Here is a 23,789-nt window from a genome sequence, read left to right on the forward strand (position 1 = left end):
TTGAAATGATGACTACATCCACTTTCATTATTAAGTGACAATTTTTAATTGGTGCATATGCAACATGTGCAACAAAATGTGATTTGTTAATAATGAGTAGGCCATAGGTTTTCTTACTGGAGCTGCAGTATGTGTGTTTGTACTCTATTATTCACTTGTTACTTAAAGTATACATATTATATGCTGCACTTAATGATTGTGACCTAGGAATCACTGCTTTTTATTTTTTACATTTCACACTTAAAGAAATATCTCTAAATGTGCTTGTAATTATGCCATGGTTTATCTTGTGTTTTATTTCTTTCAATCTAACAGAGATCCAGATACTGTGGGATACATTGCAAAGAACATTGATTTGTTCTATAGATAAGTCTGTCTGCTGTACCAGATAGCAGGAGATAAAAAAACATTAAGAGATCAATTTCTTCACCTCAGTTTGTAGATGTGATACTTTATATGCATGCATTTACACAGTTAAAGGATCACTTAAACAATTCTGTGTAAATGTCTGTGATCATAGATAAACAAATTAATTTCTATGACTGTTTATTACTTACAGATGAAGAACCTTTAAAAAGCTGATATTGATAGGGGTCTGTATATTGATGAGTGACTTCTTGTTTGTGCCAACACAAAAAGGAATTAGACTCTTTGGGTAGGGATGGGAGGGGGTGCTGTTGTATTAGCCTTGTATTGTTTTGTTTTACACTACAGTGACAGTGTCTGAAGGGAATATTTCCATTCACAATAACTGTTCCTGGTGGTATTGGAAGATGAAGGAAACTGTTAGTGATTGAATGAGACTGATTCCTAAAACTACTTTAATTTAGGTGCAGCAGCTACAAATATATAGCAAAGAAACATACACATGTACTATTGAATATAGTTGCATAATTGTACCGTGATCATTTTTTAAAATACTTATAGAACAATATTTACAATCAATACATATTTTGATTAATATTAAGTGTGTGGAAAGCTATGGCATTCAAAACACCATAACACAGAAAGGAGGTCAAAATGTTAAAGTATGCATTTTATTTTGATGTCATGCACAAAGATTGAATGCAGTGCAAGTGCAGCGTCATAAGCGAAAATCAAAATTCACACTCACATTGAACAGAAGCTGTTGCAATGGCTCTTCCATTAATTGTAACTTATCCGAAGGATAAAACAGGGATTTTGAAATAATTAAATCACATTTGCAGACAAGGCAAGGAGTTAAAAAGTGTAAATTATAAGCATAATCATTATTTTTTTAATAATGTAGTCTCGTAACTGCAACTGTGTGTGCAAACAAATTTTCAAAACGCGCTTTCACGTTACTCGATCAATTTGTTTGTATACATCGCTGCAGTTATGAGACAACATCTTTCAAAAAATGATTCAATGCTTAATTAATTACCTTATGCTTAACCATGCAAAGACGGGGCCAGCAGAGGACAGTTTGGATCAATTTTGTAGAAAGAAATGCCTAAGGAGAAATGTACTGGGTATTGTTTTATTTTATGCCGGTTAACCAGGTACCCATTGCCATCCCTATTTTATACCGATGTTCTCTTTTGGATTTCTGTATCTGAACTGAGCAATTGTAATGGTTTGGGTTGTGGATATCAGCCTGGGTAGCTCATTTGGTAGAGCACCTGACTAGTGATACAGGGGTTCTGGGTTCGATTCCCGGTCCAGCCATACATTTTCTCCTTTCCTGTTTACCAGTTATTGAGTGGGAGGATGCAATTTAATACTCAAAATTCCTATATATATATATATATATATATATATATATATATATAGTAAATGCAAAGATTGTAGAAACAATGCAAATAAAAATATTAAGCTATGTTTCAATTTTCCAGTACTCTATTTCACGAGGACTTGAATGGAAGAATGTGAAACTTGTATGGAATTTTTGAATATTTTTTTTTTACCCTTTACTGCTTTGATAGATTTTAGGAAACTAAGTGACTATTATTGTTACAAAAGTTCCTTCCAAAAAGTAATTTATAATAGGTATTATAAAATTAATTCTTAGTAGGTAATGAAGGCTTATTATTTTGTGTCTTGCTGTTTGACTTTTTATTTTGTCTTGGTCATGCAGTCACCTTTTTGCATTATTCACACATTTATTAAGTCTGGGGAATTCCCATCTGTGTGGTTTTTTGATCAATTTTCATATCAACACATAGGTTATACTGGTAAAAAGGTTAGAGGGTTGTCTAATGACTGGTCATATTTGGAGAAGAATTACAGGTTTTAAGAGCTGATACTCCACTTTTCTTTCCAAATACCTGCCTTCTGTTACATTTTTAAATAGCTGTGTTTTCCATTTAAATGCCCATGTTCTTCTTGGTAAATCTATTTGAGGGAGATAAGACTAGCTGAATAAATAAGAAGTCTTGAGAAAATGTATGTATTCTGCATTGTGTCAGTATTAAATGCCAATACGTATACACACAGAAAAAAATGTAACTGCTGTGTGTACTTAAATTTCTCAAGGTAAAGTTTAGCTGTAACGACCTGTGTGTGGTACCATCTTACGATTGACCAGCCTAACATCTTATACCAGTTTCCTATAAGGGTTTGGGTGGTAAAACAGAAGGGATATATTTGGATTAAAATTATTAATAGTACATTTATGATATAAGTTGATGTGGCTTTATCCTGTATGTATAGGCGTTAGGTGATTCTCTGTGATAACGGATGTTGTGTTACATGAGTACATTCTGGGTTAATATGTGAGGATCAATACCTGCAATAATATCATAAGGTAAATATTTTATTATCTAATTTCTTTCTTTTTTTTGTTTGGAAGAGAGTATTAACTGACAGAGGGATTATAAGATCACGTAATGATTTATATTTCTAGATCTATAGTACACTAGCATAGGTTAATTTACACTAGCAAAGATAATGGAGCTATACTGAATCTGGTTTCTAATTATTTATGACAATAAATGTATACTCTGTATCATACAACTCCTTTCTCTAATCAGTGTTCCCCCAGGACTTCCTTTTCCTTACCAGACCAGTATATCTCCTGGTACTACTATAATTTCCATATCCTTTTTTAACTTATGTTTAGGGGCTTGATAAATTGTCAAAAATGATTGTGGCATCATAAATGTAGGTTAGGGAGTACCTCCACTATGATCACAACTCCTCCCAATAATATGAAAGACTGTTCCTATGATAAAAATCTCTCTTTCTTTCTCTCTCTCTTTCACAGAGAAACTTCTTTTTTTCCCATTCTCCCCACTTTTATGAACCTTTTAGTCACAGAGAGAAGCATTGAACACCTGGATTCTTTGTAATTCTTCTTACAGTTAAGTGATTATGACAGATGATTTACCTCTTTGAGAAGTTACAGAGATACAGACAGTTTGGGATTTTATCTGATATTAGGAATTTAAATGCTTATTCATAGTTATGTCATCATCCCATTGTTGGCATACTTTTAAAGCCCTCTGACCTTCAGTCTCTTTTGTCAGTCAGAAGTTTAAACCAGTTCCAGGATGTAATATTCAGAAAGGATTGACTCCTAATCTTTTTTAAAAACCATTTTCTATGAATTTTTGTTGAGCCAGGGTTGGATTTGTGTGTATATTTAGAGGATAAAATTAGCAACCATATAGGAAAATATAATAATCTCAAGAAGGAAACAGGAATGTAAGTTTTATTAAATATTTATTGGGTTGATTGAGACAAGAGTTATTATATTTCTGGCAGCACAGATATAATTTTTATGAAAAATGTGTTTAAAGGGGAATAACTCTTCATATCATTTCAACACATAGCCTAGCTCATTGTGAAAGTGACTTTATTTGCCTTTAGTTTTTAGAGAAAGCGCGGAAAATAATTTTTATTGAACAAATTAAAATGTTTGTACAAGTAAAACTCAGATTCTGTAGTTTTTGGTTTCTACTAATAGAATCAATTTCACTTACATTTAACTGAATACATATTATTTAGTTCAGTGTGACCAATGCTGATTCAGGAGTTATTTCCCTTTATAACACAATTTATATTATCACCATATTAGGGAAAAAAATTGTTTAGCTTTAATAGTCTGCATGTGACCTGACTCATTTAAAAAATAAATAGAAACTCTGAATATTGCTTCATTGCAGATCAATCATGCACTTGTCAGACAGAATGTGTGCTCAAAGCATTTTTTCTCTGGTTATAATTGTGTAGATTTAAATGCTGAAAGATATTTATATCTTGTTCAATAGATTTAAAGTTGTGCCCTGGCTTGCTTGCACAATTTTAGAGTTGTTTGTTTTCCTAAACTCCAGGTTATTTGAATATTGATTTTCATGTTTGGAAAAAAACAGTAGCCTGATTTGGGGTTTTCTTCTTAGAAAATTATGGTATGTTAGATGCATCTTGAGGGTTTTATGTCATTTGTGTGGGAACAAAAAGAAATTATGAGTAATTCACTCAAGTTGAGGCATATGATAATTTCAGTGTTATGGTGCACTTTTGAATCCAACACTGCATAAATTAACAAACATACTAATACCCCAGGGAGAAACGCTAACTTCAACTTAAGTTTCTTTTAATTATAAATTTTGCCAGTTTCTTGTTTCATTACATCTTATCTGTGTAAAATGCTCTACATCACCCAGTCATAACAATATATATAGGTAATATGTTCATATCTGTATACCTGGTGACAATACACAGATTTGACATGTAAATGGAGGTTACCTGTATCAGATATTATCGGGCTGGGCCTAATGGAGAGCGAGCTTTAGTCGGCATTGATACGATTTATACTGTACATGATTAAATTCTTTGTAGAGAGATGTTTAGTTACTGGATATCCAGGGTTGATCAGATTGATACAAAAAGAAAGTGATTGTACCACTCACTTCCATACTGAGTGGTGACCTGTCCTCATAAAAAGTGCATTGAAATATATTAAGGAATGTTTTAATGATATTTAAAAGTAAGTTTACCAGAGATCTAGATGTTTTGAAATTCCATAATGTGCGTCATTTTAATATTTTGATATATCTTAGTACATGTATATGGCATTTGGCGTATGTTGCCTGGTTTATATTTGACTGTAACAGTTATACATAATGTATTCAGGAATGTGTATGTCTTTCGAGATCATTTATAAGGTGTACTGTGATATTTATAACTGGTGGATGGTGTGTCATCTTATAGCCCATGATTATCACTTTGTTCATTAGTCAATCACATGGGAACACTTTGATGTGATGTAACATCTCAGGTATTATTCAGCCTCTAAAGGAGTAACTTTCTCTAAATTAAACTATTTGTATCAATATGCAATCTTTTTTTATGTTGATTAGGATGAGAATTGCTTTTCTTGTCCTATTAGTAAGTGATGTCAACTTAAGTACATCAAACAAGATACTCATTTATAGACACATAAGGGAGCCAAAAAACAAAGATCCGTTTTCCTGTGTCTGGACACATCTTTCCTGTAGAGAACATGTAAAAAAGCTAAATATGTAGACAACTATCAAGTGTCTGCAAAACCTTAATAATGGACAACCCAACTCAGACTACTGTTTCCCCACCCCAGGGCAGAGAACACCTAGTTATTAAACTGAGAGGGGGATCAAAGATCTTTGTGGGTGTAAGTGTTCAGGATTTTTGATGAGTTACATATTGATGTAGTCAATTTATAAGGCTTTTAAAGTGCTCTGAGGACTTGCAATATAAATGTTGTGAATCTATATATTGTATAAGTTAACCATATGAAATTGTAATTAGCATTGATGTAGACGCATCTAAAGGTGTCTATTTTGTCCATTGCTGTGATGTAGTTTCCCATTGATTGTAGCATTACTCTTTGAAAGATTTAATGAAAAGTCTGCTTTTTTTCCATTTTTGATTATCATAATTTTTAAAATTTTCCCAGAATGGTACTCCAATACATAATTACTTTTCAGCATAGGAATTGTCTTTGTGAATGTGAAGTGGAGTGGTTTATTTTTCCACACGTAGAAAATTGAATTCTATTGATGTTGAGTTAAAAAAAAAAAGTCTCGTTTATATTTTGTTACTTTCCAGGTTACTTAAAAATCCAATTAATGTCACCTCACAGAGTAAATATATAGGAAGCCATTAAAGGTTCACTTAATAACATGCTTTGTATGCAAAACTTCCTAGCAAGCAGTCACTGATCAAGAAAAAAGTAGTTTAATAAATCTGTCTGTATTGCAAGTTTGTGTGTAAATTTAGAGTCACTGTGATGAATTTATATACATTTAGACAGGATAATTTGCACTGATTATAGAAGCCATCACTTACTGACAGATGTAATGTTTGGTGAGTACTCTGTGGTTTAACTTATGTCTGAGGTTTATACGGTACGGTAAGGTGAGATTTTACCGTCTAGTGATTTTGTCTGTCCATAAGGTGAGATGATTATCTACATTCGTATGGTACAGTTATAGGTAACTGAGAGTCAGTCAGGCAGGTGATGCTGACATTTTTGGATTACTTTTTAATTTTTTTTTATCTTAATTTTATTTAAAAATTTGGAATTATAATTTTGTAATCAGTGTTTAATGCCAATTAAGGTTTTTCTAGAAATATGTTTCTAGTTGCCATCTTCTTGGATACAAGTTTACTTAATTTTCCTACTTTATAAAACAATCTATGAATTAATAAAAATTTTGATTGGAACGGAAACATTTATCTTGTGGACCTTTATCATCTACTTCATTAGCTAAATTAAACAATATATTTTTAGTCACATATGATAGGTAAGATATTTTGAAAATGATGAAGACTACTCATGTCATTTAAGGTCAAGGTCATATACTAAGGCCATTAAAAGAAAATAAAACATAAGACTCAAGTACTTATCATCTATTTATTGTTGTTTTTTTTGTTTTTACAAATCTTTTGAATCTCTGCCTCTATAATTTTTAAAATATATATAACTTGGTGTTTGTGATTCAGTCTTGTTGCAGTCACCTGCAGCTAGAGCACAGAGCTTTGTTGATATTATAGCAATTTCAGTGATGTTTTATATGTATTTTCATTTTCCCTGATAGGCTTAAAATTTGTCTTGCAGTAGTTTATGAGGATGTGGTTAAGCGTATATGGGACAATAATTGCATTTAGTTGTAAAAAAAACTATGTTAGGTAAGCCGTGCCATTAAACACCTTGTGATGTGGTACATTTATTTCCTAACACTGATTCATAAATTGATATTACTGTGAAATTCATTTGAAGTTTCAAAAACTTAAAAATATGGGTGATGTTATTTAAAGAATTCATATTAATGCACAATGGATCTCTAGATTGGTAATCTAGATATTACGAATATGAAAATCTTGAAGAAGATTCTGGTTTCAGTTAAAATCAAGGTAATGTACGTGTGCATCGTGTTAGGGTGTGAGATTACAGCTATCATTGAAGTATAATCATTGTAGATATGTTTTAATATAAATGTCAGGCATAAAATGTGGAATGAGTCAGCGTGAACTGACGTGTCCTCCAAACAGAAAGAAATCAATATTATTCTTAACTAACGGAAGAGGAAAGTGAAGTGGCTGCTTCATTTATAGCGACCTGTTTATAAGAGTCCCTGCTTCAGTGATTTCTAGTTTTAGGTGGTGTGCGACAAAACTTTAATTATGGCTTGTCGACAATTCCATTAATCATTCAGCCTTTAGACACATGAACCTAAGAAGGTATTAATTAGAATCTTTTTTAGTGTTGTTGTCTTTATAAGTTTGTAACATTGTGCAACAACTGTAAGAACTCTGTTGTTCATTGACAAAATGGACAATGAAAGCTATAAGGAGACTGAATACTGATCGATAAAGGAGCTGTTGTGAATGATTCACTAAGTCCTCTCACACTGTGATTTTTTATTTTCCAGAGAGAAAAGGAAAGTAGACTACAAGCAGAATCATCAGTAGACCTTGAGTCACAAGGTCAAAGGCAGTCATCAAGGTCACATGAGGCTGGTGTGTCTATTTATATCCGATTTCCCACTAAGCTAAGAATAGTGAAGATGGCTGAACAGCGAAGAGCACAGCTCAATAGGGTAAGCTTAAACTTATAAATGTCTGTTACATATTGTGCTATTGCAGTTTCTGTCAAATCTTTACAAAGTTACTTATATTGTATATATACTGTATGATATGTTACCTATACTAATTAACTTGTTTTAACAGAGAATTTATATTACAGAATAATATGGGCCATTTCTGCAGTTCTGATTTGGTTGTATGTTGTAGTTTTAATTGAAATTGTAAAATATTAATACTTATTTCATATATCTATTTGATTTAAGTCTCAAAACCCTCCACAAAATTTAAACACCTATGAAAATAAACCCTCAGAACCTTTGAAATGCAGGAAGGCCTTATTTTCAGTATTCAGCTACATAGTACTTTTTTCTCAAAATATTCAGACATTGTTTATAACATACATGTATATGCTTATATATATTGCTTTTGGTATGTATTCCCATGTATTTTTTTTTAATTTTATTTATATTTGAGTAAATTCAGTACAGAATCAATATTGAGAATTCATTTGATATGAAAACTTAAGAACTTTGGGAAATGAAAAGGGGAAGAGTGGAGAATAACATTGAAAATCCCATTAGAATTAACCCTATGGTTGTTTTTGGTCTGTCTGTGCATTTGTCTCCACCAACATACACCTTGGCCATAACTTTGAAACTATACACATATATGAGGGGTGATCAAGAAGTTTGCGAACTACTTCTGTGTCTACAAATCGGAATGAAATATGGCATAGGTCACATTATATATAGTTATAAACATGTTCTATAAAAAGCATGTGTTACAATATATTTTGCTCTTTGTTTATGATGTCACGATGTGAAAATGACGTCAGTTAATGTAGATGACATATGACAAAAATAGCAAAAATGGTTGATTCAGTCGTACTCAAGCATGGAGTGGCTGTAAGGTTTTATGTAAATCTTCAGAAATTCTTAGCAGTAATATACAATGATTTGTACAAAGGTTTATGGTGACAAGGGACTTGCCTTCAATTAGTAATTGGATGGATTGTAAGTGAAGGAAGAGAGATGGTATAAAAATGATGTTTGTTCTGGGTACCCAGTGAAAGTGAGCTGGGACTGAGATGTGTTCTTAGTAGAGCTATTTGTAATAAAAGATTGCAGAGTCAAAGTCAGAGAAATAGTTAAATATCTTAACAAAAAAATATTTCTGAATCCCCTAAAATTTCAGTAACTTTAGACTGTTAACAGACCAGTTATGATAAAGGGAAAGCACCCATACTTGATCCACATTGAATACATGACACATCCAAGACAGAGGAGTCTGGTTATGAAGGACACAATGCTTATACATGTATTTGGAAAAGAAATCCTAATCCACCCATCCTGTTAACAAGAATTGGCAGTTTTGACATATGGGCTATTATTGTTGTAAAGATAATCTGTGTGGTAAGAAATACAAGATCGGGCGGGAAATTCGTTGGGCTGCTCTGAATGGTATGCAGCCAGGTTAAGAACACCCATGGGAAATACACCTTGAAATACTTCGGGAAAATGAATACATTGTTGATATCGGTTTTAAACACACAAGTTTTTGTTGAATTGGAATTCTGCTATTTGCATATGTATATAAAGGGTCTCTTCTGAGCTTCCACCACAGGGACGTCACTTACATCAACTGTTTGTCATGTGACAAGTTTAAAATCAGAAAAAAAGTGTGTATGGCTACATAGATCTTAAAAATTCAATGATATACAGATATCTTTTTGCTATGAAATTGATTGTGTTTGCTTTAAGACAAATTCCTTAACATGAAAGGAGCTCAGGGAGGAACTTCCTATATAATATATATAATCTACCGGGGTATACTAAAAATAATATACGCGAGAATGAAATTTTGCCGAGCAGACCATCTTGAGTAACTACGCAAAAATAAAGTTCTCGCAAATAAAAAAAGAATTTACAGTATATAAAGATAAGCTGCACAATGATTATCTCTGCATTATAAATGAGAAACAAAGTATTTTAGTTTGTATGAAAAATAGCGTTAGCATTTATTCATCGAGAATCATTTCTATTCTTATAATGAGATGTCAGAATCGTTTTTCCAAACCTCTGCATATGCTAATGTAAGTATGGAAGTCCTTAACCTAGCTGCATATGTTAAAGGCATGTCACATAGGCGACTGGACCACGTGTGTCTTGCATTGGCAGAATGGTAGCATAATTGCGTATTACAACTGAAGCGGCCTACTTTAAAAAAGAATAAACACTGAAACCCAATTTGATTTCTATTGTGAAAGTTATTCAATTCGTTTGCAAACTTTTTGATCACCCCTTGTATAATCAATATAAAAGTCAAGGACTTGCATCAAGTCAAGGTCATTGAGATAAGATTGTTTTAGGGAATTTTTAATAAAACAAAAAAAAAAGAAAGATATGTAAAGAAAATATGCTATATCTCATCAAAAGTACTATGCTTCATAAAGGAAGTTTCACCATTTAAGCAGCATTAAAATTATAGGCTGACCGCATGAAAACAATACATATATTCAACTTAATGATTATGAATTATTTTATTTATATATTTTAAGAATTACTTTCTTTTTCATATTTGGTTTTCTACAATAAAATAATTTTTATATCTCTGAAATATGGATGTTAGGACACTTATAACTCTCTTTTATGTAAACATGATATCCAAGTATGAATTGTAGAGAGTAAGCTATTTTGATGCATGTTACTGCATGACAGTGTTTGTGTCTGTTTTGTCCAGAGCATGGAAAAAAGTTTTGAGGATTTACTGACCGGATTAGATGATGACCTTGAACCAGATATAGATGACATCTTCACAAACTGTGATCATCTGCCAGAGGTTTGTCATCTTGTTTTACAGAGGCCAATATTTGCCTAGTGATTTTCTAATCTTGGCACTGATTGGCTAGATTGTCAGCATTTAATTTCTGTTGGGTATCTCCTTATTCTCACACAGTGAGTTTAAACCTTATTGCTCTAGTCACAAAAGTTGGTTAGTGGACAGATTTCAAAAATTGATTACCTACTGGTAATTCTTAAGAATCTATCTTCTCTCTATTGCTTTTTTAGATGTAGTACATTTGTCAACCCCTTATCCTACATATCTCAAAAATTAAAGTTCTAGTTTTCTAACACATATTTACACTATATATTATATAACTTGTTCTTTGACACATTCATCTAGTGTATTTTTCACAATGCATATTGATTATTTAGAATTAAATGTTGTAGTTAACAAACTTTAGTGAATTACATAAATTAATTTTCATATTGAATCACATTCCATGAGTAACATTGAAAAGATGAGAGGTTGAAGGTGTTCTGTTTGAGTGATTGTAGAAGCTAGCATGTTTGCTTGGAATTTCAGAAAGTTACAGATGCCACATTTAATGCCATGGCTTTCCAACAAAAAGACAAAAAGCCTTCTCCAGTGCCTTCACCAGACAAAGAGGAAAGGGAACAGTTTCAGTTTCCAAAGGTGTCTAAATCTTCTCCTGAGGAACCCCAAGAGGAGGACCTGGAGGATGTTCAGTTACCCCGAGCAGAGAGAAACACAGACCCAGGGATTCAGAGTGAGAGTGAAGAGGAACAAGACAGGTTACCAGAGGAACTGGAGTTTGTTTCATCCAAAGGGAATGGAGAGGGTGAAGTTTATGATGCCACAAAGTTAATTATGCCAACATTTGGAGAAAGCAGCACAGATGATACACTCCTTGGGAAAGTGGAGCTGGAAGACGATGAGGAGGAAGATGATATGAGAGATGAGGAAGAAGATGAGGAAGATGATATGACGGAAGAGGGAGAGGAAGAAGAAGATGATATGAGGGATGATGAAGATGAGGAAGGCAGTGTTGAGGAGGAGGAGATGGAGGACCAGAAACAAGCCAGTCAGGAAGACAGAAGGGAAAACACAAAAGACCTGACCATGTTTTCTGGTCTGGATCATGATGACTCAGATCCAGACATTGATAAGTTGGTTGCTGAATGTGACTTCCTGCCTGAGGTTTGTGCATTGCTACTAGCTTTTGCATTCAGTCTGAAGTACTTTTAGATTAGTTCAGAATTAAAATGTGCCTTTTGATAGGACTAGATATGAATGTCAAACATGAGTGGCTTGAGTGTTTGCATTTTGTCACATTACTAATGGTTTAATTTTTCGTTAACCCTTTAAATGTACAATTAATCACTTTTACTAAACATAGAAGTATGAAGATTTGAATCTTAAATAATCTTGATATTTCAGACTGTGTCTGATTCCACCATTAATGCCATGGTGGACAGAAATCGACCCCTGGCCAAATCTTACCGCCAGAGTCTAGAGATACAGAGTGAAGATCAGGATAATGAAGAAACCATGGAAACAGACATACAACAGGAAGAACACAGCCCTCCTCCCGTAACTCATTATGTCTCATCTGTAAAATATAGTGTTTGATCGGTATCAAATATAACCATTTCAATTAACACTACATTATAATTAGTACGATGGTATAATTTTACTTTACAGGATGTTCTTATCAGAATTCAAAAAGAGGAAAGCCTAGATTTCTCTGTTCTTGAGGTGAGTTCTTCTTGAGAGATCATTTAACAGTTGCGTATATTCCATACAGGCAAACAGGCTGTAGCCTACACATCATTTTCTTAGGGATAAAAAAATTTGTTGAAAAAAAGGGAAGAAAAGAAGATAATAATACGTTTTATTTCCACTATGGAAGAGTTACATTTCTTAGTGTGCTCTTTTGTAAAAAAGTCGAAAAATGTACAAATCTCGCGGGATTTCTGGGACAAACGTAACATAAACATGTAAACAATATGTTGAATGTTGATGAACAAATCCTAACAAAATGCAAATGAAATATTTTATTGTTACGGACTTTATATACATCAAGAGTAGGAATGACAACTATATCAATTTATATCTATTGTTGATCGTATGACAGTGTATCTATTTATCGTATAGTACATCTAATACAATTACAATACACATGCCTCGGAAATATCCTATTGTTTATAAATTGATGATAAATTTAGGGTTCTCACTCTCTTACATATGTCTTTCAGTTCTTCTGTTCTTTAATTGGAATGACAAATACATTTAACATTTAAAACTGGATTGAGATTGGCATGTTTTGTGTTATCCGCAACGCCATGCCGTCCCAGTCAGGCGACCAAACGTGCCTCTAATTTTGAAGAGTTCACTAATGGAAATCAAATGTATTATTATCTATTAATTTCATTTTGTTGCAAATGCCAAAAAAAAGCATTCTTAGCAATTGGTACTTTTATACCTATCCAACATTGACAGTTTTAATAAATATTTAATGACAAAACTTCCTATAGCTGGAATTTTTTAAATGATTAGAGCAGGAAATGAAATTAATATTACTGGAAATAGATTTTTGGTTAGTAAGAAATTAAATATATTGATCGTATTTAGATTATTCAGTAAGGAAGTTTCCTTATTTTCTAAGCAGAGTAAAAATTAGTTAAAAGTTCTCAATTTTGTTAAGTAGTCTTCATATCATGATATAAACTGAAAAAAATGTTTACAATATTATTTTCACTCGTCAAATTGTAGATGACAATCATAGATGTCTTTGCAAAAAAGCTTCCACCGACCCCCCTGTTCCCCCAATCCCTATCGAGAGACCCGGGGTGGGGGGCGACCTTCTCTTTGCCCACCCACACTTTGCGCCTCAGGTTAAATCTGTGACTTCTCACTAGCCTACACATTAGCAGATAGGAATATATGCCACTCTTTAATATATCCTCAGCATTATAAATTATAATGCTTTTTGTAAGTTTGATTACAATAAATATGCACAGAAGAAGAAACACAGAGACATAGTCAAAGAACATTACTCTGTAAACAATGACATCTTCCTCTAGTGATTTTGAAATAATCATAGAAGTTATATATAAATGCACAGAACATCACAGGACAGACAACATGATAATGCTAGAAGCGTTGTATTTTGCCTTGGCTTTGATGAATGGATGTCTGGTTCTTGACACATAGTACAGAAGCCTTTGGGTCATGCACTAAGTGTCAAATCCCTGACTACTATTTTTGGCATTGTTGCAAAATTACACTATTATAATAGCACCAGTAAGTGATATTAATACATTAATTTCTGTTTTTTTTAGCCTGATAACAATCATTTGGATGTAGACATTGGAAAGCAAAAGACAAACCTGAGAAAGCAGGGATCCCTGGCCAAAAGGAGGAAACCAACTCGCTCTACTGTCAGGAGCGCTCTCCTGTCTGGGGAGGAGGCAATGTTCCAGGATTCTACGGGTAACTTTAAAAGTTTATTATTTAATCAGTGTTTAAAAAAGTTATAATTCTATGAATTTCAATTTTTGGGGTTAAAAAAGAACAGTTTCAAGTTGCAAATATACAAAATTTCTTCACTTCTTCAATGTAAACCAAAAATAAGAAAACAATTTATTGAGAAATTTGTATAGTAAATTGTCAGAATACATATTATTCAATTGAAATGTTTATTTACTCTTTTGTTGAACAAAAGTCTGTTCTCAAAAAAATTGTTTATACTATAAAATGTGTGTACCTAACTATCATCTGACCATGTATCTGTATCTTATACAGAACCTAAAACAGAGCGAGCTGACAGTAAGGGGGAGGACGATGTGTTTGGACAGAGGTCCTCCTCCTCTTCTGTAGAGGGAGTACCAACATCACCTCCAGCCAAGAAACCCAGTAAAGTCATGGTACCACTGCCAGGATTTGGGGGACCCAAGGTGGACTTAATTTTTTTTATCTTTTATCACTGGTAATTTAGAAAAATAAATTTTAGCACATGCTTTGTCAAGCTTAATATTTACAAAAGTAAATTTACAGGATGAAGTTTTTTGGTCGGTAACTTTAGACTAAATATAGGTAGCTTGTGAATTCAGTTGCATATTGAATTGTAAATTTGATGTTCATTGTGTCATAATGCAGATGGCTGTATTGAATAACTTGCAGTACAATGTAGTACATTATGAAAATTTGTCTGTACAGCCATTCATGTTATGACATTCATACCTATATTTACCATATATTTATTGATTTCATGGTAGACTGATAAAGTATCGCTTCTTTAAATATATTTTGCTTGTTCAAATGATATACATGTACATTGTACTTTTATACTTGGTAGCTAAATTGAAGTGACTGTTCAACATGAGTTTGAATTTGACTTAATTCATTTATGATGTTGCACTTAATTATGGAGTTCAACCTTTGTGACATAAAAATTAAAATCATTACTATGACCTTTTGAACTCCCTGTCCATAAATGCTGAAGCTTTCAATTCACCTTATTTAAAAAATCATGTCTTGGAATGTAAAAATTTAAGTATATTCTATTTTGTAGTAGAATGCAGGCTACAGAGTATTAACTGATTATTATGTTTTGCAGCCTGAGCTTAGGAAGAAATCAGAGGAACAACATGAAGCAGAAATGGCAGTAGATGAACCAAAAAAGAAGGACTACAAAAGCTATGGAGTCAAATTACCTGTTCCTCCTTTGCCAAGGAAAAGTGAAAGTGAAAGTACGGAGGAGACCATAAGCAAACCTGTCCTGCGGAAAGTTCCCAGGAAAGACAGTGTTGAGAGGCAGGAACCAGAAAAACTTTATGATGTATCTTCTTTGAAATCAGTGAACAGAGAGGACAAAGTGTCAAAAACTGATGACTCAGACAAATTCTTAGAGAAGCCTTCTTTGCGGCAAGTGAAAAGAGATGAAAATAAAGGAACAATTTCTAGTGAAAATACATTTGAAAAGCCCACTTTGAAGAATGTTTCTAGGCCAAGTGTGGATAAATCAAGTGAATCAGACATGAAATTTGAGATTCCAGCTTTAAATAAAGTTTCGAGGGAGAGAAATGAAAGCAATAAAACTGATCAAGACAGTGAAAATGTGTATGACAAATCATCTTTAAGATCCACCCCAAAACCTCCAGATAAACAGTCAACCCCTACTTCCCCTAAGACCCCAGAACCAAAACCATTTGCTTTGCCTGCTTTACGTCCAACTCCAAGAGCCAACAGAGGCAGACAAGAAGATACAACTTCTCAACAGGACACAGGTTCATTTGAGAAGCCAGCTCTACGAAATGTGTCAAGGCCATTAGAGAGAAAGGGGTCTGTAGAATCAGGATCTTTTGAGAAACCCACTCTGAGAAATGTTGGCAAACCTCCACTGCCTGAGAAAAGGATTTCCATTTCTGAGGATAGTAGCGAGGAGAAACACAAGTTTGACATGCCAGCTCTGAGAATGGTACCAAAAGACCAGAGGCCTACACAAACACTGAGAAATGTTGTAGGTCAAGAGAAAGATTCTGAAACTGAGGCAATTAGAAGACCCTCCCTAAAGTCTACACCTCAGAAAGAAATTCCAAAGTCAGAGGAAAGTAAAGAAGCTCCATCTTGGTTGAAAAATATGAAGTTGAGGAAAACAAAGAGTCAAGCAGAGGACATCAACAATGTAGGAGAAACTAAGGAGAAACCAGAATGGCTGCAGACAGCCAATGAAAAGAGAGAAAAGGCTATGGAAACACTCAACTCCAAAGGTAAACTGGCAATAGCTACTAGTATTCTACAAGAGAATCTCTCTCACCATTTGTATTTTCTCTACTTTTTAATAGCCTTCAGTTGATAACCTAAATATCAGATTCATATATTCCTGTGTTTGTGATTTTTTGCATATTGTCAGTATTAAAGCATGGAGCCTTTGCATTTTTTCCCCTGTCAGTAAAATTTGTCATGTTTTTCACATACATCCTGCGCTTCATACAAGGTAATAAAATCATTTTTCTATCTGTAGAAAATCTAGCAAAAAATAGCTCAGAAAGTAATGTGTCTTGGTTAAGTCGGGACAATCTGAAGAAAACTGCCACTCCATTGCAAGAAAATAATGACAATTTACATTCCAATCAAGAGGAGGGCAGAAAGAGGCTAAGCTCACTGGAGAGTAATGGAGACATTGATTGTAGATCAAGAGAGAGAACTCCTGCCAGAAATAGTAGACAAAGTATTCATTTATGGAATATGTTGAAAACTATTGCTATGCCTAAATATTAGCTTCTATTTTCTTAAAAGTAAAGTTTTCTTTCATTCTTTATGTCATATATTATTTAAAAGTTAAAATTATATTCTTAAGCATTCAGTCATATCAAATCTTACACTTTTCAGCATGTTTGCTTAATTATCTTATATACTGTACAATATTTATATGTGTAAGTTTGACACAATGTAATTCAGTAGTAACTTCATATACACTCTAATCATTCATAAAACTTAAGAGAAAAATTGCTTAAAATTGTGATCAATATCTGTACATGTCTAAATGCCCATTTTTTCATTAGATGGTCAGAGAGAGAACTATGTGCCAAGCTGGTTGAAGGCCAAGGACAATCATCATAAATCCAATCCTAACCTGAATTTTGTGACCCCCTCATCAAACTCAGATGAACCTCCGGACTGGAAGAAAGCATTGGCAGAGAAGAGGAAAAATAGGCGAGACTCAGACACCCCAGTAAGAAATAAAACATTAGGGTGAATTCACCGTGCATCAGACACCCTCGCACTTCAACCAGTTCTAGCGATATCGCTACTGACCGAATATTATCAAAATGGAACTTAACATGTAGTAGTGGTTAAAATATAAATTTTTGACACAATTGTGTGCTCTTTATTGAGAAAATATCATTTAAACCCGATTTTTTCGAAATAAGTCAGAATTCACCATGGATCGGACAATATTTACCATGCATCGGACGTATGGTATTTAAACCAGAAATTAAAAATATCACACCTTGATCTCGGTGCTTTAAAATGAGTGATATCGAAACATTTTTATCTTTAATTAAAAAATTAAAACTTCTAGTTAAATTTGAATGACTATTTCGATCCACAAATGTGAAGAGATTTTAGGTGCATCACATCGCCTTAGAAAGGCTTTATAATGCTAGTAATACGGCAACTCGCGCCTTTGTCTCGTGGGTTATCATCATCTAGTTTAAAGAAATGGGTCCACTTCTAGTCGTCATATATCGATATCTTGTATTTTCACTTAAAATTTAGAGTTTTTATTTTCTATTTCCATAAAAAACGGCTGTCATTTGGGTTTTATATGAAAATGGAAGGGATTACCCATGCATCGGAAAGTGTCCGATGTATGGTTAATTTGTGTCCGATGTATGGTGAAATAAACATACTAGTAAAAAACAGCTCTAAAAATTATTATACAAACATTGAAGTAAAATTTTTGAAAAAATTCTGTAAAATAATCAATTATTGACAAATTTTACCAAGGTCTGACTCATTCCGCTGAAGTCTATTTAAAAGAGCGACAACTCTAAAAATTGCAAAATCATTAAATTCTGGTTATTTCCCTTTGATGAAGCAAAATATGACGTAATTTCAAGGCCATTCTTGTGGTATTTTTATCACAACATGGAAATAAGAGTCGGCACCATTAAAAAGTTTAAATCTTCACCTTTAGATAGAACAAGTAAAAACACGGGGAGATTCGGGATCGATAAAAGTTTATCGCTTAAAGTTGTTCGAAGCAAGGTATGTGTCCGATGCATGGTTAACTCACCCTATAAGATTTTTATGAAAATTCATATAAATACATATATCTTTATAAATATAAAGAGGTCAATGAAAATGATAAATTTTGAAAATTGACCTAAAGATAGGCAATAAAAAAATATTTCATTTACAGTCCTTTGTTAAGATATTTTGATCACTTAGGTACTACAGTAGTATTATTTTGATCAATTTGTTATGGTAGTGTTATTTTGATCACTTTGTTACAGTAGTGTTAGTTTGATCACTTTGTTACAGTAGTGTTATTTTGATCACTAGGTAAAACAGTCTGCTGACACAGAGAAGGGTATTCCTCCTTGGAAACAGGAATTAGCTCAGAAAGGCATGAAGTCCTCCACCCCTCTCAAAAGTAAGTACCAAGAAAGGCATGAAGTCCTCCACCCCTCTCAAAAGTAAGTACCAAGAAAGACATGAAGTCCTCCACCCCTCTCAAAAGTAAGTACCAAGAAAGACCTGAAGTCCTCCACCCCTCACAAAAGTAAGTACCAAGAACAGTATGAAGTCCTCCACCCCTCTCATAAATAAGTACCAAGAAAGGCATGAAGTCCTCCAACCCTCTCAAAAGTAAGTACCAAGAAAGGCATAAAGTCCCCCACCCCTCTCAAAAGTAAGTACCAAGAAAGGCATGAAGTCCTCCACCCCTCTCAAAAGTAAGTACCAAGAAAGGCATAAAGTCCCCCACCCCTCTCAAAAGTAAGTACCAAGAAAGGCATGAAGTCCTCCACCCCTCTCAAAAGTAAGTACCAAGAAAGGCATGAAGTCCTCCACCCCTCTCAAAAGTAAGTACCAAGTGCTTAATTTGGGTTCTCATCAACTGTAGAGAAAACAGAAATATATATAGACTAAAATAAGCTAATAAACTGTACTTACTGTAAAATAAAAAGAAAAGTGTGTATTGAATTTGTTTGATATCTATAGCTTCATCAGACCAGAAGAAAGCAGAGCCAGAATGGAAACAGAAGGCAGACGAGAAAAGGCAAAGAATCATAAGTAAGTTACAATTACTATCCAGCAGAAAATGAATCAAATTGGACAAAGTTTTCATACTGGTTTGTTGTATCAGCTATGATAAACTATAGAAATTTTCCTTACCATGTTTATAACAGAGTCATACTTAGAAAAAGACTCGTGATGGGTAAGTGGTCACACCTGTGAGAACCCCTGTAATAATGCTCACCAAATCTCTTATAGACTTGGTATCAGTCATTCCACTGTTGTGTTCCAAAGCACTTCATCGACAGGGGGTAGTCAGTCACTTCATTTAAATGTTCTAAACTCTTCATCTGGAGGGGTATTCAATCATCCCACTTAAATCCCACTTAAATGTTTGTGGTACATCATCAGTAAGAGGGTACTTTGTTACCACATATATGTTTAGAGCATCTCATTTAAAGAGGTACTTATTCATCCCACTTAAATGTTTGCGATACATTATCAATTCGAGGATACTTTGTCACATACATGTTAGAGCACCTCGTCTAAAGGGGTATTCATTCATTCCACTTAAATACCACTTAGATGTATGTGATACATCATCAATAATGGTAGATACTTTGTCACATACATATGTATGGAGCACCTCATCTGTAACATGTCACCCCCAGTTATTTGTCCAGTGCACCTCACCAACAGGGTAATAAATCACATTACATGTCTATCCAAAGCACAACAGTTACAGAGGCTACACCTCACAGAGAGCATTCCACTGTTCTACATGCTAACTTTCAATGGATACTTATTCAATATACTTGCATAGAGCACCTCACTCATGGAGGGTCCATGTTTATTTCACTTGTATGTCCAGGTTACCTCACCAAAGTTCTTAGTAATTCTGCTGAAAGTTCTAGAGCATAGACCTTACTTTGTCACACAGGTCACAACCGGTCACAAAGCATTAGCTGAATACTTTAATGTTAGCAATTGATAGCAACAGCACTTCCAAACTGCCACAAGAACTGGGTTTCTTTAAGATTTTAAGTAAAACTTGTTTTTTTTTCATTTCTGTGATGAAATTTTTTTAACAACAAATAAAGTGAAATGTATGACAAATGAAAAAAAATGTTGTAATTCAGGTTGGACAAGTCAGGATAATGGTTGCTAGGTAACTGTATGAGTGAATGGGAGGGGGGGGGGGGTAAAATCATAATTATGGCTCCCTCATAGAGTGCAAGATTCTGTGCAAGATTTGAGCTCTTTGTGGTTATAATTAATGTGATTTGTTGGTTGTCTAGATCTTTTTGAATTTTTGCAGCCCATTTTAAGCCTGATCCAGATGATGAATAACAGGTATAGCATGGTATAAACTGCATTACAAGTCAATAATACCACATAACTAGAGAAGCAGACAGATTATAGATATAATCTGTTTATAAAATACAGTATGTGTGCTGTACAAGGGTTTAAGTTTAAAACAGGAACTATATTCTATATAGATATAACAGTTTATTATGACACAGAAACATCTATTTACCATAGAAGCATAACATATTAAGTGGAATGATTTGAAGGCCAATATGTGTTGTTGCACACTTCATTTATTTTAAATTTTGTTTTCTTTTTGTTTTGTTTTTGTTTTGTTTTTTTGTTTTTATATATTATGTAGCATGTTTAAATACATTTAGCAGTTTTGTTCTTCTGTGCATGAATATAGATACATGTATACACTTTTTCAATGATATTCTATTAAAAAAAATGCATAAAAATCAATGACAATGTCAGCTTACAAAGAACAAAATACCATACTTATTAATATAAGAAATTAATATTTGGTACTAGTGTACTAAATATTCAGTAAAAAAATAGGGAAATATGACCATTTCCTTGCATTCCTCAATCTGTAAATAGACATTGTTAAATTAAGAAGAATACACCAAGTACATGGTACATAAATTTGATCAGCCAGACACCAAAATAGAAAGGAATGATTTTTTTTGGGGGGGGGGGGGCAGTGTTGTAGTTTTATTGTTTTAGTATAGAAAGAACTCTTTGTTACATGATTATTCACTTTAGTTTATTGTGTGACATACTGTATATGAACTTATTTTGTCATCTTTCAGTTGTTTGCCTTCTTCTCTGTTTTATTAATGTTTACTCAGTATACTACTTTACCTAAAAGGAGAAATAATTTGTATTTATTGTTAATATAAAATCAGAATTATAAGCATTCAGATTTCAGTATATTACACAAGACTAAAGCCATCGTTAGAAGGAATCGCTCGGTAAAATTATGTGTTATTCTGTATTCCCTTTTTGTTCATTTTTCGTTCTCATTTTCCTCCCATCTGTTAAGACAGCTGATTTATCTATTAAGCAGAAACTATAAAGAAAAAATAAAAATTGATTTATAGAATCAGTATTGATAGAAATCTGAAAGGAATTTTTTTCATTTTCTTTTTTCAGAAACTGGACTCTTCGATAAAACCTTAAGGAAAACGTAAACTTAAGATGGATACTCAACAAATTGCAATGACTAGTATTGATTTTTGTCATACTGCACCCTTGCATTATTTTTACTTAAAAGGTGGATCAAGTTTGATGCAAATTAGATATGAAACATTAGGGTAAATACATTGTACATGTCTCAAAGTTCTTGTTACCACCTATATAAAGTATGTACGAGATTGTTACAGAAGTAATATGATTTATAAAGGGTAGATTTAATGTCAAGTAATTTTAGGTGGCTATCAAAATATCACTAAAATTAAAGGAGGCAGTCTGTTCAGAGGCAGTTTTATCCTGTATCATCAAGTCAGAATGTTACATGTTCATGAATCTGTTTGTCTAAAATGCTCAGTTCGGAAATGACTGGTATTAAAAAAAAATTGCATGAAGTGGACAGTTTGAGATTTCCTTCCCTGTTTTCTTCTTGTACAAGACTGCATGTAAAAGACAGAAATCTGGATTAGATATAAAGTTGTACTTCCTCATTGTTTCAGGATACAATTAATTTCAAAGATGACAGATGTACCTGATCTATAACTCAGTTAAATTTAAAATGTTCTTAGACAAAAAATGACTTCATATTATATATAACATTAAATTCAGTATTTGTTATCTAATATCAGAGTGTCATCCTCCACGTTTTGTATATTAGATGTAGAATCTCCTCCACTAATACACTAGGTATATAAATATACATGTATAATACATGGAGATTAAGATTTACAGGTGACAATTATCAGATTAATCTCCCTTTTATAAAAGTCAGTAGTGTAGATTGTGATGAGCTCTTTCTTTTTCTTTTGTTATTGGGTAGTGTATCTAAATATTTTGTCTAAAGTGTATATCCTATTCACAATCAAGTTATACATGTATTCTGTCATATTTAGATTTTCCTCTGCTTGTTTTTATGTAGCGAGTATGTGCTATGAAAGCCAAGATTCATTCTAGAGCATTCCAACTCTTGTTTGCAAAAGCTGTTGTACATAACTTTTGTCTTCTGATGATGAAAAAAAGCAGAGCATTTCATTAATTTTGAAGCCATTTTTATTGTTTGTTTTTATTGAGAAAGATATTAGGTAGTCTGTGATGAATACATGAGAATACAGTGCCCAAAATGTTTAGGTTTTGAAGTTTGAAGTATTCATTAATTGTGAGGTGACTGTTGTGATAGAAAGGGGCCATTATATAGTATACTATATTTATTTTTTTGCTCAATATGATAGAAAGTGCTGTGCATATATGATTTTGTATTAGACCTCAGAGTAATAGAATATATTTTACAGATGTACAATTTTATGTTTATATATATGTTTATTTTTAAGATGTCACATTGGACCATGAGTGCCAGAGCACTTAAAAACTGATTATTTTGTGCTTGTAATATTGTCATTTCTCAGAATCATGATTCATTTAATATACATTATATATATATATATACATGTATACCAATAAAGTCGTATGATACTATTTATTATTTTTAATCATAAGGAAATGTTTATTGTAGAGTTTTATTTATACATACATGTTTACAAAGATCGCTTGTAATAAGGAAGTTATGTACATAACAATGTATGACTGATCATGACAAATTTAATAAAAATCAGATGGTTCACAGATGACAGAAATGATGATGATGTCAAGATAATGAAAAAATTCACACGACTCAAAGTAAAAGACAGAAGGCCTTGAAACTCACC

The 23,789-nt window shown here is 33.1% G+C and overlaps 1 protein-coding gene across 2 annotated transcripts; it reads left to right on the plus strand.

Annotated features, from left to right (window-relative positions):
- Nucleotides 1-5,507: 5,507 nt before the first annotated feature.
- On the plus strand, nucleotides 5,508-23,559 carry LOC133171517 (nucleolar protein dao-5-like). 2 transcript variants are annotated; one of them, XM_061306279.1, is made up of 15 exons: nucleotides 5,508-5,614; nucleotides 7,878-8,045; nucleotides 10,771-10,869; nucleotides 11,398-12,033; nucleotides 12,274-12,426; nucleotides 12,538-12,591; nucleotides 14,178-14,328; nucleotides 14,641-14,792; nucleotides 15,455-16,607; nucleotides 16,862-17,059; nucleotides 17,403-17,572; nucleotides 18,910-19,000; nucleotides 19,570-19,641; nucleotides 20,903-20,937; nucleotides 22,051-23,559. In XM_061306279.1, exons 1-14 carry the CDS (start codon nucleotides 5,522-5,524, stop codon nucleotides 20,932-20,934), a joined length of 3,222 nt encoding a protein of 1,073 aa, XP_061162263.1. In that variant the 5' UTR covers nucleotides 5,508-5,521; the 3' UTR covers nucleotides 20,935-20,937; nucleotides 22,051-23,559. The 2 variants fall into 2 exon arrangements, with proteins under 2 accessions (XP_061162263.1, XP_061162264.1); XM_061306280.1 differs by lacking the exons at nucleotides 5,508-5,614; nucleotides 20,903-20,937 and adding an exon at nucleotides 7,665-7,686 and having other exon boundaries at nucleotides 16,862-17,068.
- Nucleotides 23,560-23,789: the final 230 nt, after the last annotated feature.

The sequence above is a fragment of the Saccostrea echinata genome, unplaced genomic scaffold (genome assembly GCF_033153115.1).
Source record: "Saccostrea echinata isolate AGI-Se365-2 ecotype Australia unplaced genomic scaffold, CSIRO_AGI_Sech_v1 ptg000054l, whole genome shotgun sequence".
In the NCBI taxonomy this organism is placed as follows: domain Eukaryota; kingdom Metazoa; phylum Mollusca; class Bivalvia; order Ostreida; family Ostreidae; genus Saccostrea; species Saccostrea echinata.